At 41.8% G+C, this 19,326-nt stretch overlaps 1 protein-coding gene across 2 annotated transcripts in view; it reads left to right on the top strand.

Moving 5' to 3' along the window:
• The window catches only part of FRMD4A (FERM domain containing 4A), a 486,837-nt gene that overhangs the window by 84,270 nt on the left and 383,241 nt on the right, over positions 1 to 19,326 (top strand). Inside the window, exon 1 of one of the 2 annotated variants that reach the window (XM_063134286.1) lies at positions 8,268 to 8,645. The exons of the other annotated variant lie outside the window; for it this stretch is intronic. Coding sequence (XP_062990356.1) covers positions 8,613 to 8,645 — 33 coding nt within the window. The 5' untranslated portion in view covers positions 8,268 to 8,612. Of the gene's footprint in view, positions 1 to 8,267; positions 8,646 to 19,326 lie in introns of those variants that run through there. 2 annotated transcript variants of the gene reach the window in all.

Raw genomic sequence — 19,326 nt, 5'->3', positions numbered from 1 at the left:
GGGTCCAACTTGCAAATAGGAAAATGGACAGATTATTCCCAGGTCAACAATAATTTATTTATTTATTTAGAATATTTATATACCGCTCCTCATTGAAAAAATTTCGGAGCGGTGTACAAGGTAAAATGAAAATAAAAACAGAATAAAACAGTTAAAACAAAATTTAAAAAGAAGCAAAACAACAACAACACAGAAATCCAAGGCTGCGTGTTAAAGAAAGGCTTCTTGGAATAAAGATGTTTTCAGGAGGCGCCGAAAGGAGTACAAGGTTGGAGCCTGTCTGACCTCCAGAGGCAGGGAATTCCACAGGAGGGGCGCCACCACGCTGAAGGCTCTTCCCCTGGTGGAAGAGTGGTTTATAAGTTCATAGGCTAATTTAATAGTCTGAAAAAACCCAAGCAGATATTCTCTGCGGAGATGCTTGGAGTCCCTTTTGTTTGACCTATAACAAACAAAAAATCTTAGGGATCTCTGGAGAGTCACTGTTCGGGCCCAGCGTATGTAGTGTTGACTCAAGAAGAGTTGTCGGCGCAAGGAAAAAGCTTGGCAGAGTAAAATCCTGTCCATGGTGAAAGGAGAAACAACCTTTGGAAAAAAGCTGGGTCCGGTCTAAGGACCACTTTAAAGACCAATTTACCTCAAATGATTCACCTAGTTAGCACAATTATCAACCAGCATGAAACAGGTCATATGCATTCATATACATTCACGCGCTGATTGCATGTACATAAAATGAGTGTTTGATTACCTCTAAAAATCATGCCTACTTATTTTGTAACTGAAAGGTGAGCTACCATTCTCAATATTTCTACTAAGCTAATAGTACGCTGAATATGCAGACATCGGAGGAAAATATTGGAAAATGCAGTTTGCCCCTTCATCATGGGAACAGCTGTGAATGTGTCCCTATGCAGTTTGTAAATATGTACCTATGTTAAATTGGGGCCCAAAGCGAAGATCTCTGCACAAGTCACATGCAAGAATTCTCCATATGCTCTGCTTTTTGGCTGTTTTTTAGCCTCGAGGGTAAAAAACCTGCTTACAGGTAGAGATACACACCCACTCCCCCCTCCACACACACACACACATCTGGGAAACGAAATCCTGCTCTTGTTGACTGGTCTTTCCTTGCTTGTTCCACCTAGGAAAACCCTGCCTTCCAGTATGGCTTCTCTTGCCAGCACTAGTGCTAACAAGGGAAATCCTGCCGTCATCTCTCAACTTTGGATAGGTCCCCTATTGCTCCACTCCTGCTGAAGATAATGGTAGTTGTCAGTAGGGGTCAGTATTCATGACTTTTTTTCGGAATTAAATACCTGAAATTACAATAGGTTTTCATTGGGATTTATAGAACGAGTAGTGATAAATCTGTCTCCTGCCCCTATTGAGCTACTGTATTGTCCTTGTTTTGTGATGCTTCCCTTTGGGTGTTTTCTGTTATGCCCAGCTGTTGAAAAGATGGTTAGTGCTGGTTGGGGTCAAAGGTTGAGAAGGGTTAGGGTTAAGCTGAAAAGATTTGACAGACATTGATTTAACCCAGAATTGTTGTTTTAAATGGATATTGTCTGTTTTTGTTTGTATTTTATGCTTTTTATGTGCATATTTCTTTTTAATGTTCACTGTTTCTAACTTTTGTAAACCGCCTAGAGAGCTTTGGCTCGCTGTGGTGCGGTATATAAATGTAATAAATAATTAGGGTGACCCTATGGAAAGGAGGACAGGGCTCCTGTATCTTTAACAGTTGTATTGAAAAGGGAATTTCAGCAGGTGTCGTTTGTATATATGGGGAACCTGGTGAAATTCCTCTTCATCACAACAGTTAAAACTGCAGGTGCCCTTCCCGCTTTTAAATCTGGTCGCTCTTGAATAGCTCCTGCACCTTTAACTGTGGTGATGAAGAGGGAATTTCACCAGGTTCTCCATATATACAAATGACACCTGCTGAAATTCCCTTTTCTATGCAGCTGTTAAAGATACAGGAGCCGTCTCCTCCTTTTCATATGGTCACCCTAAAATAATAATAATAATAATAATATTAATATTAATAATAACAATAATAATACCACCCATTTTTCTAGCAAATTATTATTAGACCTGCCAGGTGTTAAAAGGAAAAGAGTTCCCACTGGATCAGGAGGGCTGAGTATGAAAAATTAAAAGTCACTAACGAAAGTGATTCGATACTAGTACATTCACTAGTATTCTACAGGCTGCATATTCTAAAAATTAAAATATTATGTTTTTGACATTGCAACAGCAGTGGATAGAATACCCGCCCCCCGCACACATGCACACACACACACTGTCTTTTTACCTTTGTATAATGCCAGAGATATTTAGACTGCAGGAAGTCTCCATGGCAACCCCTTGATGCTACCTTTTGTTCAGCTGATAATCTGCCCAGTCACATGATCAGCATGTAGATGAGGTGGAGCACAGTGGCAGGCCGGTTTATTGTCCTAATTAAGAGAATCTGGGAAGGGCTACTGGATGAGGCTTCTTTTATATTATAGGATTGGACCCTTGATCTCCCTTGTGTATTTATTTTTCAAATGTCTGTAGTGCTGGATCCCAGTAGAATTTAGAGCCTGCTCCATGCTTACTAGTTTTGGCAATGTGATAAATGACAGTATACCTCCTCCTGCATCAACCTTCCAGAGTTTTAAGATCATTGTAGAAGATATTTCCCCAAGTTCCCCTGCCTTCTGAAGGGATGACTGTGGAGAAAGGGCCTTCTCTGAGTTGACACCCCAGTTGTTGAATGCTCTCCCCAGAGAGGCTTGTCTGGAAACCACCAAACATTAACTAGTTCAGGGAGGCAGGCAGGAAACACCTGGCAATGTAGGTAAGAAAGTGGACTACCCAAGGAACCCCAGAGGCATAGATTTGGCACTCAGTCCTGATATCCTCTGGTAAATTGGAGGAAATTAGTCATTTGGGAAAGACACAGGTTTCCCCATCTTGCTTTCTGCCCTGATTTTCTTTCTTGGTCACTAGATTTGGTTGCCAGCAAAATTCGCAAAACACAGAACTCAAATTGAGTAAACATGAAGGTTTGGTGGTGAGGCTGGGCGGTAAAGCATCAGTTTCTGCAGCTGAAACTCTCCCCACGGCCTGAGTTCGATCCCAGCAGAAGCTGGTTTCAGGCAGCCTTCCATCCTCCCAAGGTCGGTAAAATGAGTACCCAGTTAGCTGGGGGAAAGGGAATAACGGCCGGGGAAGGCAACGGCAAACCACCCCGCTATAAGGCCTGCTAAGGAAACATCAGCGAAAGCTGGTGTCCCTTCAAGAGTCAGTAATGGCTCAGTGCTTGCACGAGAGGTTCCTTTCCTTTCAAACATGAAGGTTTGGTGGTGAGGCTGAGATCTCTGCTCTTATTTTCTCCTAAATACATTTTGGTTGGGGTTCAAAGGAGTTGGCCTTCCCTTAGGCTTTGAATCTAATCATACTTCATTCAGAACATATACAGTCTAGTAAAACCGAATGACTTTAATGTCCAATATCTGTGAATGGTTGTGCTGTTTGGTGGAAGTATTGGCGTTACAAGTCTTGTATTGGATATTAATCCTGTTACTAGTCAGTAAATCATTAGAATTGTAATGGAGTCTTGGTGTGCACAAATGTGATTTATTCAGCACTTATTAGTCTTGTAAGTACGGTTTGAATACAAATGACAGAGTGAGCTAAAAGAAACGGGTATGTTTGATAACAGTTACGAAAGCACTGACAAATATATCTGCCGTTTGAGTTTGGTCAGATGAGATTTCATTTCAGTGAGGAGTTACATTTGGATTAGAAAATGGTTAAGAGCACAATCATTATTTTGGAATGCATATTAATGGGGCGGCAGCAGGTGGAACTCCTTAGCAACCCACAAGCAGGAAGAACAACATGAAAAAAGCAAGAGCCTGCAAAAATAATAATCACAGAGTTAATAGTATAGATGAAGAGCAATGGGGAGGGGGGGGTGCGCGCGTGGGAGGAAGGGAAATTCTAAGATAATGTTGATCCAGACTGCTCTTATAATGTCTTACTGTGCCTCTGGGCTTTTTGAAAAAGTGATTATCTTATTCTCTCTTGCAATAGTATCTTGGCAAAAGGAAGCTAATTCTGACTGGGGGCCTCTCATGATTGTGCAAGATAAATATATTATTAATAATAGGTGATCACCCTTAAACTGATATTAGGGCAGTAAAGCAGTACCAGTTTTTATTTTCACATCTGCATAGCAAATATCAGCATTTAATTTCTAAGATGATAGTTTTCATCCTTTCCTTGCCCGCCACAATACCAGGTATTCAAGGACAGAGTGTTTTTACTCAAGGGGGTGGGGAGAGAGATCTCTCTGCACATGCTCAATGTCTCTTGGTGTTTCAGGGTTGAGTCTGGCACTGAATATAAATTCTGGGATTTGGCATGGTGTGAAATTAAGCCCATAGCATGTCCCAGTGGGTCTGGATAGGCAAAGCTGTTGGAACCCCACTGGCTGGCATAGGCTTAATTGCCCAGGTTTCCTAGAAGGCTTAGGCAACTATAGGCCAAGCAAATTAGTTTTATGGTCAGTGAGCACATTTTCTTAATTCAGGCTTCAGTTCTGTGCAGGGTTAGGCATGTCTAACCCCATTGATTTCATGGACATGCCTAATTTTGCATAGGATTGGGTTTCACGTCTCATCGGTATTGTCTGGATGTCACGGACGTTCCAATGGCAGCTTGCAGGTCAAGATTATTTGAGTGGTTTTGGCGTTTCCATTTTTTCTTTTTTAAAAAAATAGGAACAGCAAGACAGATGGCACTTGCTGCTTCTGGTATGTGTTCTTTGCAACTTCAAAGCTTCAGAAAGGGAACTGAAAGATTGAGATTAATGGATTGTTCACACATTAAGCCAGAGAGTTCATGGTAAGGAAATTTGTGGGTATTTGCCTCAATTTGTTTTTGGAGTGCATACGCTTAGCAAGTCCTTCTGTGTGAAACTATTACCTCTTGCAAACACTGACATGCTGCCATTTATGAAAGATAGCATTCTTCAAGTGGCAAATGGCATTCTGAGTATTATACCTGCTTACTTTGAAAAATGTAATCTTAAACATAGAAGTAAGTTCCACTAATTTCAAGAATTGCCTCTTTCCAGATGCGCCTGACTAAGAACTCCATCCAACTTCTGAGGCTCTTCTCCAAGCGCCTTCTCTGTGTGGTGGATGGGCATGAGAGATAGGGCCTTTTCGTTCACGGCTCCAGAGTTCGGGACAGTCTTTCTAGAGAGGCATGCCTGGCCCTATCACTTTTAGATGGGGAGCATTTTTTATTTATTTTTTAAAGCTGGCTTTTCTGGGATATTTGTTTTTTAGGATGTTTCTGCTGCTACTACTTTTAAATTATTGCTCTTGAGTGCTTTTGGGGTTAGATTTCCATTGTTATTGCTTCAACATTTTTAAGCCACCATGAATTATATTTTGGAAAGGTGGGAAAAAAATTCCAGAAACAGATAAATAAATGTATTGGATCATCACTAAAACAAAAAAAAGTGTCCACTTTTGCTGTGGATGGAAATGACTTAAAAGTAAATATACCTCATATCAGACAAAGCGTCCTCAATACAGTGAACATTTACTGTGCTTGCATGCAGAAGATCCCAGGTTTAGTTTGTCTCTAAATGAGTGAATTACTGGCCATTTGTGGAAGTTTGCGGGTCCACTACATGATGTCATCAACCTCCAAGACGTCTGCCACACCTTCCCCCCTGATAATCTCATTCTAACCCTCCCCATTGATATCCTGATTTTTCTGAAATATCGCAGAATTTCCTAATATGCGCAGCTGAAGTTGCATTACAAAGCACCCACTAGAGGGTGCTGTCCCATTCAAGTGTGTGATCACTGAGAGGAGGGGAAGTTTTCCATTTCAGACCACTTGGTCAGCAATTCAAACCATGTGGTTGTCCCTCTCTGCCTGTGTAATGCAGCCCATTACAATCACACAAAAGAAGCAGGAAGCAAAAAGCCCCAGTAAGGCAACACGATTTCTACTTAATGTAGAGACACCCTCAGTCTCTGGCATTTCTAGGTAGGGCAAGAAAGAAATCCTGCCTGAAACCTTGGAAAGCCACTGCAAGATAGTATTGACAATACTGTCTTAGATGGACCAATGGTCTGACTCAGTTTAAGGCAACTTCTTATGTTCCTATGACCCATGGAAACCAATGAATATGACATGATTGACTAAAGTCCCACTAATTGCAGTGGAACTTCAGTTCAACAAACTTTCTTAGATCCAGGCTGGTATGTTTGCCCAGATGTATCCCATTTATGAAACCATATAAAAGGAGTTTACCACAAGGTAGGAGTGGTATTTTCAAGTCTGTGATGTTTACCAGCTGTTAAGAGCTTAGTTTATATGGTCATGGTCCACAAACCTTGGGTCCTGTGAAAGTCCTGTTGACATAAATATGATTTCATAGGAACAAGCATTTGATGCTTTATTTGGAATGAATATAATTCATTAATCCTTGTTATTAAAAACTTTCATAGAAAAATGCAATATAAACCGTATATGTGGAAAATGCCATCTTTTGTGCATTTCCAAAATATTTATATCTCTTCCACCCTCATCACTCTATCCTTTCATCATTGAATAGAGTAAGGCAAATAGAGAAAGATGGAGGAGGGTTAGAGGAGTTTAGAGGGGGGGAATGCATGTGCGTCAAAGTTAGTAAATTGGGTTAATTGGTGAACACGTTTAAAAACAGTTGCCAAATAGAATCAAAATTCTCCAATGTTTCTCTTCCATTGTAAAATGTTCTTTCCTCATTGGCCAGATCCAGAAGACCTAAATTCCCTGCTCAACAGAAGGAAAGTATTTGAACTTCCAGAATTCTGATCTCCTACAAAGAGTAATATTTTCTGCAGACTGCATATTCATTGAAATGTTTATAATGAAACAATGTAATGCTTAATATTTATATAGCAGATTGCCCAGGTATTCAAAGAACGTATATTATCTCAGTAATCTGTACTTCACATATATTATCTCAGTAATCCATACAACATCTTTGTAAGGTAGGTCAATGTTGGTATCTTCATCTTACACATGAAGATCAAAATAGAGATGGTGACTTGCCTAAGACCATCCCCATCACATTATGACAGAGATTACATTTCAAACAGGGGTTTCCTGGCCCACAGCTCAGGCTCTTAAATACTATACTACACTAACTCACACTGTGATCATTTGCTAAGCTTTCAAACATGGGAAGTTTCAGTGGTAACTCTGAAACTCCAGAGGTAACTCTGAAGCTTTCGGTTCTTGGTGTTAAAATGTGAACAATGCCAAAGTGATATACAGCCAAATGCTATACATATTTATTCAGAAGTAAGACTCATTAAGTTCAATGGCTAAGTTCCAAAGTAAAGTTTTGAACTGTAAGTTTCCTGGGCAATGGTCTGGGAGCCGTCAAACACGTTCTTTGTAAAGGACTACATACATAAGGTGGTACTACATAAATAACAGTGTGCATTAGGATTGCAGCTGTAGAATTAAAGATCCCAGAGGAAATTTGTGCTGGGGAAGCAGGTGTAGCATGAAACCCATCATACCAGTATATGAACAGATGATGGTTCCATTAGGAAACATTGCTCTTACACAGGATTGTATCTCCTATCTCCAAAATGTCTGTCATATAAGCAGTTCTTCATGCCAGATGGCTGATTTTAAGCACACACACACACGTACACACAGAGAGAAATATCACTTGGATAAAGATAAATAAATATTGTGTGATGTTCAGCAGCTGTCCAGCTTTGCCCCAGATGGTGTTGTTCTGCCCTGTTCTCTATGCATGCCTACTCAGTAGCAAGTCCTGTCAAGTTCAGTGAGATTTACTCCCAGGTGGAAGGATTGCAGCCTTAGTTTCCCACTTTCGCCACCATATCAGCCACCACCACCTTAATTGGGTCTGCTCTTGCCACATGGCACTGGGCCCTCACTACTTAACCCTCAGTGCGCACTGAGTATCACCTGTGTTCTTGAGTTCAAGGCTGACCTATTTTGCATCGTGGAATGTTGTGTCCTTAAAACCAAACCAAACAAAGAAAACTGGCTTATCATGAGTTCTGGTAATCATGAATTTATCATTCGCTTTCCTTTGAACTCCACGGATGGCAAAATACAGGGCTGTTCCATGCCAGCTAGCTGGCCGGCCGCCTTCTTTCTGCAGATGCTCAGAGGCAAGTCTATCCCTTGCACTTGCCCTGTGTGACCTGAGCCCTCTGGTTTGCCTTCAGATCACTTCTGCTGTGGTTGAACGCCTTACGTAAGATAAGGAGCATTTGTCAGCTACGGTGGTACGTAGCTGCAGGCACATTATGCACAAAGAGAGGGAGGGAGGGAGGGAGGGAGACAGAATGTGAGTGGAAGGTTTCTCTGGCAGCCGGTGCTCCACATTGCTGGGTGAGGAGGAGTTCCAGGGAGGCAGGTCGGCTGCTGCCACCGCCGCCTGAGCTTCTGTGAGGGGAGCCGCAGCTCGGTTTGACATGGTTTCATCTCTGTGGGATACTTGAAGAATAAAAAGAGATACAAAGTTGGAGAAAGAGGATTGGCATGAGGAAGAAACCAAAATGGAAGGGCTTCTATCTCCAATGAGAACCAAGGTAAGGTGGCAGATTTCAGCGCGTTTTCTCTTAAGCTGCCTTTTAAGTGCTGGGAAAAAGAAGTGTGGGTGGAGGAGACACCTCCCCGAATAGTCAGACTTTTTGTCTATTCTGAGCTGCACTTGGGATTTAGAAGAGGACAATCAGTCAGAAGTCCCTCATTTTTCTCTCCCTCTGCTTCAGAGGGGTTTCTTTGTGAAGGATTCCCTCCTCAGACTGTCATACTTTTAATTTGTATTTCCAGGCTGAGAGCTCCTTTCTCATTGTGTTATGTGTGTGTGAAGGGGAGGGAGCGGAGCGCGCACCCAGGGAGCTGTTCAGCTGAAGGAGTACCTGCATGTCAGGGTTTTTTGTTTAGCATTATGTGTGGAGGGACTGGCCTTGTTTTTTGCAGACAACAAATTGCAAAGGGGCAAAGGATTCGCACAGATTTTGTTTACCTTTGCTGCAGAAGCATTTTGTGTAGAATTTGCTCCGGGAGACTGTCAAAGGGTACCAGAGAGCGTGCTGGAGGCATGGCTTTATTCATCCTTTGAATGCAATGCTAACAAACTACTCACTGCTTTTTCATGCAGTTTTAAGACAGGCAGGCAGAAAGAAAGACAGAAAGCTAGAGAAGCAAAGTTAGCGATCATTTCGATTTTTGCATTTATAATTCTCGTTTGCATTTTCTTGCAAAGAGGTGACTGTGGCGACGGTGGAGTAGTCGTGTTAACATCCGTCTTACAAAGTTTGAGATGAGTGACTGATAGAAATAAAGCCATTTCTGCTACTTTATTGTTGTGAACAGCCCAATGAGCTTCATCTGTTGGACGGTATAGAAACGTAATAAATAAATAAATAAATAAAATCGCATTTTCATTCACAAGACTTTTTTGTACTGCTGACTGTGTTGCCTCTTGCAGGAACTGTTCTTTTATATATAGGTGATTTGTGGCTGAGATATGATGGTCAAAACCTACAAAATGAGTTTATGGTAGTAGTAGGACTTGAATCTAAGCTTCAAAGTTGATTAGAGAGAGAGAGAGAGAATGCTCACTATATAACCTCTTATGAAGCTGATTGGTGGGAGATTCAGGACAGATAAAAGGAGGTACTTCTTCACATAGTGCATAGTTAAACTATGGAATTTACTACCACAAGATGTGGTGATGGATGGCTTTAAAATAAATTCCTGGAGGAGAAGGGTATGTGATACCTCCAGTATCAGCGGCGGTACGTCTATATACACCAGTTGCTGGGGAACATGGGTGTGAGGGTGCTATTGTACCTGGTCGACAGCTGGTTGGACACTGTGTGAACAGAGTGCTGTACTAGATTTACCCTTGGTCTGATCCAGCATGGCTCTTCTTATGTCCTTAACCTAGCTTCTGTGCCTTTGTCACACTGTAGCATGACCAAGGAACAGCAACCAGGGTGGGGCTTTGAAGAGAGGAGCCAGCTTGATTCCCAGTGTTACCAGTTGAGCTCTGTGGGGCCGTAACATGGGATGCAGGTGTGGCAGACAAAACTTGTTCCCGACACTGTGCCAGGTGATCCTGACATATACTCGTCATCCCACTTTATCATAATGATAGGTGTCGTGCTAGTGCTTACACAGTGAAGGCAGTTTTGTTTTCATAGTCGATGCTTACTCTGTTTTGACTCACCATGTTTACTAATTTAGTGCACTCATCTTGTTAGGGTCAGCCACGTGGTGCCTGGTCTCAGAAACTGGGCAAGTGTGGTGGCAAGGCAGTGAACCACATGTTCGATCCATTCATAATGCTTGATCCTTCATAGGTCTCCATAGTCTTTAGACATCAAAGAAAGAAACCATGTCTCAATTTAAGATCCATTTATTTAGCAAAGCATTTTGTTAAACAGCCCCCATCTCCCTTCACCTAATCCTCCAAAGCCTCTCTCCCACCTCCCCTGCTCTTTCTTCAGTTCCTGACACCCTCACCAGATTTATCTGTTTAAATCAGGGTTGCAGAGCCCCAGGCTTGGGGTCCCAATCCAGCCCCCTGGGATTCCCCAGAAGACCCAACCTCTTCTTCTAGCCCCACCCCTCATCCACCAACCTCCAATCATTGGGTGGTTTCCTGGCTTTTGTGCAGTTTCCCCCCAATTCTAAAAGGTTGAAATGTGTCTCCTAAGTCTTTAGTGACCAGCAGTAAGAGCTTTGTTCTAAAATATGCTGGGGTGGGGTGGGGTATTGGCCCTGCCCCTTTTGCCCCATGCACCACTGAAATGTGACCCTGAGAGCTGTTACAAAATGGAATTTGCCCCCAAGGCTGAAAGACCCCTGGCTTAAAGCTTTGGTCTTCAACTGGTGTGTTCTTGCTACGAGTGAATCATAACCTTATCTACGGTGGGGAATCGCAAACATCTTTTCGAGAGAGAAGGAGAAAAAGAGGGGAGGACAGAGGGGAGGATATTGCCCTATGGCTAGACGGGGCGATATCCCGGGGGTCACCGTGGGATCTTCCCTGTGTGTCCACATGATACACAGGGGATCCCGGGAGCAGGGAGGGATGATTCCTTCCTTTCCCTGGGATATCGCCCTACCCTTCTATCCCGGTTTCCCCCATGGTGTCGGGATGATCCTGAGACCGCGGGAGGTGTGGCCCGCCATCCCGGTTTGTCCCGGCTCCTCACGAGTAAACACGAAGAGCCAGGAACTGGGCACAGGGTATGGAGCTCTTCAGGAGCTCTGTGCCCATCAGGGTTGGGGTGGGGGGAGCGCGAGGGTATTTTTTTTAAAAAAAATAGTTTCGTTTGAGCGCTCGAGTGCTCATTTTCCTTAAAAACAACAACAAAATGGCGGCCGCGACATCCTCTGTCTTCCCAGGACATCACGCGCCACGTGTAGACTGAGGGGGAGGATCTCACAATCATCATATCGCAAGATCATCCCCCTCCACCCCCCTTGTCTAGCCATGCCTATAGATAGATGTGGAAAAGATAGAAGTAATGCATACAGTTACAAATGAATTTGGATCTAACGTTGCTGGTTACGGGGTTAGTTAGATGAGTGTAAAATGGCTGAAGGCCAGTGGTTGTTCATACATAGAAGCAGCTGTGAGTTGGGATCCTTTCATTTCGCTTTAGCGTCTATCTGGCACACAAAGTTAAATTCCTAAGAAAAAAGGAGATGCGGGGGCAGAGGTCCATCTGGAAACTACATTGAATGCCCTTCTAATCTTTGTTGTGTGGAGTTACTCTGTTGTAGCTATTCAGGGGTGAGGGAAATGCTCTCTGCACATGCACCACGGTACTTGAACAGTTCCTATTTCGTTTATTCTGAGACTATTTTCTGGCCTTGGAAAATAGGCACCAGGACTGATCATTTGCACAAATTAAGCCTTCTGTGGCATGTACAGTACACGTCGTGTTATCTGTACAGCACCATGTACATTGATGGTGCTATATAAATAAATAAATAATAATAATAATAATAATAATAATAATAATAATAATAGTAGTAGTAGTAGTTACATTTATAAAGTACTGCATGTCAGCACTGCTGGCATTAAATAAATGTTAATGATAAGATGCAACAGCATAAGGACAGCAATAAAAGAGATAATACCGCAAGCTATTCATATAGCCCGTGCAACCATGAATATATTTTTTTTTCTGAGTGGGTGATTATACCAAACACTTATGTTAATACAGCCTCCCCCTGCCCCACTAAAAAAGAAGGAACAAGGCAAGCACAGCAGTGAATTGTTCCCTTAAAGGCAACTCTAAAAACTAAGATCTGCACCCTTTAATGTTCTTCTGCCTTTTGCAAGTTGGAGCCAAGAAGCCCACTCGTTTCACACGTCATGTATGAACGCCATTTCATTAAAAAAGCATTAGTGCAACAGCATAATCTAACTATTGAGTCAGGTTGTCCTTAAAAACTGGCTTTGGTTTTGTTAACTGTTGTATAAAGCTTGTGACTAAAATAAATTGATTGCTTTCCTTTTGTTTCACTAGTATGTTCTTTTCACTTTTCATTAACAGACAGTTGTGCCACCGGGGACATTTTTATAAAGCTGAACTTGATGTAGTAGTCTTGGTTGAGGAATTGACATCTATTATGGAACAGGGAGGAGATGGGACAATTATTTCTTGTGATAGTATTTTAATAGGTTATTTCCCGCCCTCCTACAATACTGGCTGTATATTTTTAAAATTGCCAGTATTCTCAATTTGCTGCTCTCACTGGACAAAATTATAATAGCGTGGGTGATATTTCCATGGTGTGCTCATTTATCCATTTCCTCAAAATGGTTGCCTGAGGCAAACTAGTATGATACTGATTTGCCATCTGGTTAACAGCAGAATTACTATTTGCTGTAAGTATAATATTGAGACTTGGGGTATCATTTAATAATAAATATACTTTGAACCACAAAAAAGGAGAGTTAAGTGGAATAGAAACCAATACTAGTGGGCAGACATTATGGTATGGTATATTGCCCAAGGTAAACGATCATAATTGTGGCACTTAATGATATTTCTTCGGCTCATAATCTACATGACACACCCAAAGTTCTTTATTGGAATTTGAGTGTATGTTGATGGGTACATAAGAACTGATGGAATCAGACCATGGCAGGGATCCAAAGAGTTATTTTAGGTGTATCCGAGAGCTTGCATTTTGCTTTGGTTTTTTGAAGAGCACACGTGCCTACACGCATTCCCCATGCCATATCACAAACATCTTTTGAAACTCCACTGAAAGCTCATTCAAGAGTGTTAGCGGGAGGTCACTGGACTGTCCAACGGCTCCTTGGCCCTCAAAAGCACCGCCACCATCATTCTTTGCATGGAACATCTAAAATGGTTAGAGCAGCCTTCCCCAAACCAGTGCCCTCCAGATGTGTTGGACTGCAACTCCCATCATTTCAAGACAGCATGGCACCAGGTTGGGGAAGGGATGAGATAATTGTCAGCTTGCATGCCCTGCTTTATCCCTGTTAAGGGAATCCACTGAGAGCCCTGTCCTCCCTGAGAACCATCCACTGCTTCTGTCCATTTCAAAATCAGCTTGCCATCTCTGCCATGAAGTACAGTTGGGGGATGGGGAAGAGACTGCTCACCCACACGACTCTAAGGATCCTTTGGGTTTGAAGAACTAGTTGTACACTTTCTTGGATACTGGAGAATAGTCAAACAACGACAATGGCAACAAATGTAGAACCAAAACGGGAATGTAGATCTTAGAATGTGAGCATAGTTTTTATTGCAGAGTGCATAAACATTTATTTATTTATTTATTTATTTATTTATTTATTTATTTATTTAAAACATTTATATCCCGCCCTATATCAATAAGATCTCAGGGCGGCGTACAGATAAAAGCATACAGTATAAAACAGTAAATATACACAGCTAAAAACAAATTCAACCATAAACCAAGTTAAAACAATCTATAATTTAAAAGCAGTAAAACTTCTAAAACAGTTAAAACAATGTGCCAACTTTGTGAATTCAACCATTAAAAGCTTTGTTAAAAATCAATCCATACTCACCCCAAACATATTTCAAAATTGTCTGAATATTTTATTTTCTCAGGAAGGTACTTACTTAAATTCTATTTCATGGCTACCTAACATTTTCTAGCATCACTTTGAAATTTGCCCCTTTATTTTAGGGTAATGTAGGCAAGGTGAAAAAGACACATGTTACAGTACTGGTTGCAAGCAGCCAGTGCTAATTACAACTTGTATAACTTAAGAAGTGTTCACTTGATGGTTGAAGGTGGCCCAGGATCATGGTGGCAATTCCTGTCTCCAAAGCTACGTGTGTTCAATTGATGGTCTGTATGGTACCTATACATGTACAAACTGAATGTGTGATTGTGGACCCTGAAAAAAGAAGTCTTCCAGATTGCACAGAGCGTATCCACATACAGCTTGTGTATGTATAGGGACTATATAAGCAGTCAAATGAATCTGCATAGGTTGGGACTGGGGCTTCAGCCACTAACAAACTTCTTTTTGCTCATTCACTACTGTGTCGAGACAACACAATAGTCAATGGTGGGTTAATAGTCAACTCCACGGTTGATTATCGAGGGGGTTCTCCCCACATAACATGTTTGTAATCAACCGTGGTGTGGATTAAAGCCAGCGTTGAGTTGCCTATTAGTCCATGGTGTGTTTGATTGACACGTCCCCTGTCCTCTCTCCCCCCTCAGTCCTCCTGCTGGTATTATTATTATTATTATTATTATTATTTATTTATTTATTTATTTATTTATATAGCACCATCAATGTACATGGTGCTGTACAGATTACACAGTAAATAGCAAGACCCTGCCGCATAGGCTTACAATCTAATAAAGTTGTAGTAAACAATAAGGAGGGAAAGAGAATGCAAACAGGCACATGGAAGTGTAAACAGGCACCGGGTGGGGTGAAGCTGCCAGTATAGGGTCAGAACAAACTCAATATTTAAAAGCTATAGGGAAAAGAAAGGTTTTTAGCTGAGTTTTAAAAGCTGTGATTGAGTTTGTAGTTCTCAAGTGTTCTGGAAGAGCTTTCCAGGCGTAAGGGGCAGCAGAAGAAAAAGGACGAAGCCGAGTAGGGGAAGTAGAGGCCCTCGGGCAGGCGAGAAGCATGGCATCAGAGGAGCGGAGAGCACGAGCGGGGCAATAGTGTGAGATGAGAGAGGAGAGATAGGCAGGAGCTAGACCGTGAAAAGCTTTGAAGGTCAACAGGAGAAGTTTATATTGGATCCCATCAGCCATTGTGAGTTCTGCCATCTGGACTAGAGCGGCAACCACCGCTTTGGTCGCTCTTGCCAGGGAACTCTGTAGTCACAGAAAATAACCAACTGTGTGTGACGTAATAGTCCCTGGTGCTTGACACATGACACAATAGCCAACGGTGGTTCAAATAATCAACTCTGCACAGTTTTGGTTATTTGTATTGGTTATTTTGGTCAAATAACCAACCATGGTGCGAAAAAGTCCTGACACATGACACAATAACAGTGGGTTAAATAGTTAATGGTTGCTTGGTTGACTATTTAACCCATCATTGGTTATCATGTCGTCTGAACTCAGTCCATATGTGTGATTATATGAATAGTGTTTTGTTCAATGTGGAAAATATTTCCTTTTCAAACATATTGCATATTAGGTACCCTCTAGTTCATTTTTCATAGATCATTCAAGAAATCACATACCACTATTGTGTACTGTGTTGAGGGGCAGAGAACTAGTGACTTGCCTGATAGAGTTGTTATGAGATTGAACACAAAACAGTTTGTAAAACAGTTTGTTACAGACAAATCCTATATAAAGATGATGATATTGATATATTAAACTTGGTGGCCACTTTGCATTTATACATATAAATGGGATCAAAATTAAGCGAGGAGAATAGAGGGCTGAGATTTCTTTCTGTGGAACCATATGGAGAGCAAGTTTAATGTATATTTTTAAACTCATTTGTGTTCTCTCCACAGTACCTAGCAGGTGGCAAGAGCAAACGCTTGCATTTCCTGAAAACTGAATGCAAACCCAGTAACCAAAAATGAAAGTTGGTGGCTAACATTACGTTCCCTCCCACCTGCACAGACACATGCATCAGAGTATTATTTTCTGTTCAGTGTTGTCAGAGTAATGCAAATTTATTTCAAATGCTGCATGTACATGGCAAAAGCACATGCAATAAGAGGGTGTAGATTTTTAAATGGCTCATGTGTCCACATTCATGCCAATCTTGCAATCTTTTATGATGTGCCTAGTCAAACGGAAGCTTGTGGGCTTCAGCATGGATTACTACTGGATTGCTATTCTGATCCTATTTGGGGGCTTTCTTTGTTTTGCATAAAAGGGATGTTCACAAGATTATTGAAATGCATTTCAATGAAATGACTCATTTTATGTGCCTGGGTGATCCCTTCTGTTCATTCACTTTGTGTGGTTAAAAATTCCTAACATGTATTATTGGGGTAGGTGGGGACTTTAGCCAGGTTAATCTGAAGTAAAAGTGAGAGATGTGCATAGAATTGGGAGAATGCCTCTGTAAATCTACACCAAGCAGGATATTACACTATGAAAGTGGTATGAAAGTGGTGTATAAAAGGCAGGAACCACACTACTGCTTTATAGCAGTACTGAAGTTCAGTGACAACTGTTGGGGCCCTTTGACACATACCATATACCGCTTTCATAGTGTTATATCCTTCTTGGTATGGCTCCTGCCTTTTACATACTGCTTACATAGTGCAATATCCTGCTTGGTGTAGGTTAAGCCTTTGTGTGAAACTGTTGCTATATTTTCACTAACCTGGTTGTATGAACAAAAAGGTGCTTAAAGTTAACTGATCTATCTATCTGCAAGAATATACACACACACACACACACACACACACACACACACACACACACACACACACGCCTTACAGTTTTCATGTCATATATCCTTACTGATGGAAAGTCTGATGTGAGTTACAGCAGGGTTGCTTTATAGAAAGAAAGTGTGGCAACACACCATTTAATATTGGAGGCAATAAACACAGGCTAGAGCCAGTTTAAAAGAAGTTCAAATCAACTTACTGTATTAGTTGTTTTATACACATTGTCAGAGAAGACTATCTGTTTAACTACAAGCGTTCTCCCCCACCCTGCACCCACACAAGCTGGGTATGTGAGTGTAAGTAAGCAAACCCATGAGATATGGTTGCTTGCTTATTTCAAGAAGTGTACCACATGGTGCTTGCTGCTCCTTGCAGGGGGAGGAGAGGGAAGGGGAAGGGGAGGGAGCAGGAAATAGGAACTGATCAAGCTATGGGACATTCTCTATCACCCCCTAGTGTCTGGAGGCATGCGGAGTTGCTCCTATTATCCAACACTTGCAAGCAGGCAGTGTTACAAATGGGGAACTAAGGAATAAAAAGATAGTGATTTGTACAAGCCCACTCTGGTGCTTGGCGCATGAGAAACTTTGGTACATAAGCTGCACTCCAATGCACAAAAGGATGCACAATCCTCAAAAAAAAAAAAAAGATTAAGACATTGTGGGCGGATAGTTCTTGAGTCCAGGAAGTTGGTGTTTCTCCTCTTTTTGGATGAACTAAAACTCCCTCTGAAAGAACAGGTGTACAGTTTGGGGCTGTTCTAGATCCAGCATTGTCTCTAGAGGTCCAGGTGGGCTTGGTGCCAAGGAGTGCTTTCTGTCAACTTCAGCTGTTTTGAAACTTGTAACTGTTTCTAGACAGGGATAGTGTGGATCAATCCATGCTCTAGTAACCTCCCAGTTGGATTGCTGTTATGTGTTATATATGGGCTGCCCTTGAAGACAACTCAGAAGCTTCAATTGGTGTAGAATATGTGCACTAGAATTTTGGCTGATATGACCAGGTTTATGAATATTATACCGGTTTTAAAAGAATTTCCCCGGCTACCTATTGGCTTCTAGCTTGGGATCCAAATACTTGAAGGCGCATACCTTCCTGTATGGGCCTGCCCATGTGTTCAGATCTTCTGGCGAGGCCCTTTTTCTGGTGCCTTTAGTAGAGGTACGGTTTTTGGCAACAAAGGACAGTGCTTTTTTAGGACTCCCCTACTTGCAGAGACTCGCCTGCCACCAACATTGCAACCTTTTCAGTACCAACCTCATGCACATTTTAGCTTGTGTATGCTTTCATTCTTAAGCATTTTATTTGTTGTTGTATTGTTAGATTTATGTTGTGATTATTGATTGTATATCATCCTGAAATTCTAATTAAAATGAAGTGCAGTTAAAAACAAAACATTTTTTTTATTATTCAGGAAATAATACAGAGCCAGTGTGGTGTAGTGGCAAAAGTGTTGGACTGGAAGTCGGGAAATCCGGGTTCTAGTCCCCAATCAGCCATGGAAACTTATGGGTGATTTTGGACCAGTCACACACTCTCAGCCCAACCTACCTCACAGGGTTGCTGTTGTGAGGATAAAATGGAGAGGAGGAGGATAACGTATGCTACCTTACGTTCCTTGGAGGAAAACAAGCAGGATATAAATGTAATAAATAAATAAATAAATAAATTATGCAGAGGTGGGGACTTGTTCCCTCAAGGCCATTTGTCAGGGTCCAGATGCGGGATGGGGCCACCCGTTTCTCTCTCTTTCTGCCATGCCCGTTCCCTTTTCTTTCCCTCTCCTCCTTCTGACACTAGCTCTTGATAGAGGTCTGGACTGGCTGCTTTCAAACAGTTTTTGAAATTAGCCTGAGGGCTGCAGTTTGCCCACCCCAGTAGAGTTAGAGTTGGGCTAGGCCCGCTGGGGGCTCAAATCCCCACACAGCCATGAACCTCATTGGGTCATTCTGGGTCAGTCACACTCTTTTAGCTGAGCCTACCTCACAGGATGGTTGTTGTGGAGACAGCCCTGTGTTTGCCATCTCTAAACTCGGAGAAGGATAGAATACATGATAGATAAATTCTAAATGTGAGGCCTCACATTTCTTTTATTATTTATTAGAGCCAAGCAGGCATTTCATTTTCTGCTGTTTCAGTTGTGTATTAGCCTCGACATTGTTTCACCGAGAACATATGTTGGAGATATGTGTATTTCATAGGCCAGTGATTTGTTTGGCTAGTGGGCTCCTCTCTGCTCCCATATTGTGGTTACTTAATAACTTGGTGACAGTTATGAAATAAAGTGTTGAGGTAAATTGGACATCAAGCAGTAATTGCATTATACCATGTAATA

This window comes from Elgaria multicarinata, chromosome 9 (assembly GCF_023053635.1).
Source record: "Elgaria multicarinata webbii isolate HBS135686 ecotype San Diego chromosome 9, rElgMul1.1.pri, whole genome shotgun sequence".
Classification (NCBI taxonomy): Eukaryota; Metazoa; Chordata; class Lepidosauria; order Squamata; family Anguidae; genus Elgaria; species Elgaria multicarinata.
The sequence above is the reverse complement of the archived record's forward strand: the minus strand, read 5'-3'. Positions and strand labels throughout refer to the sequence as shown.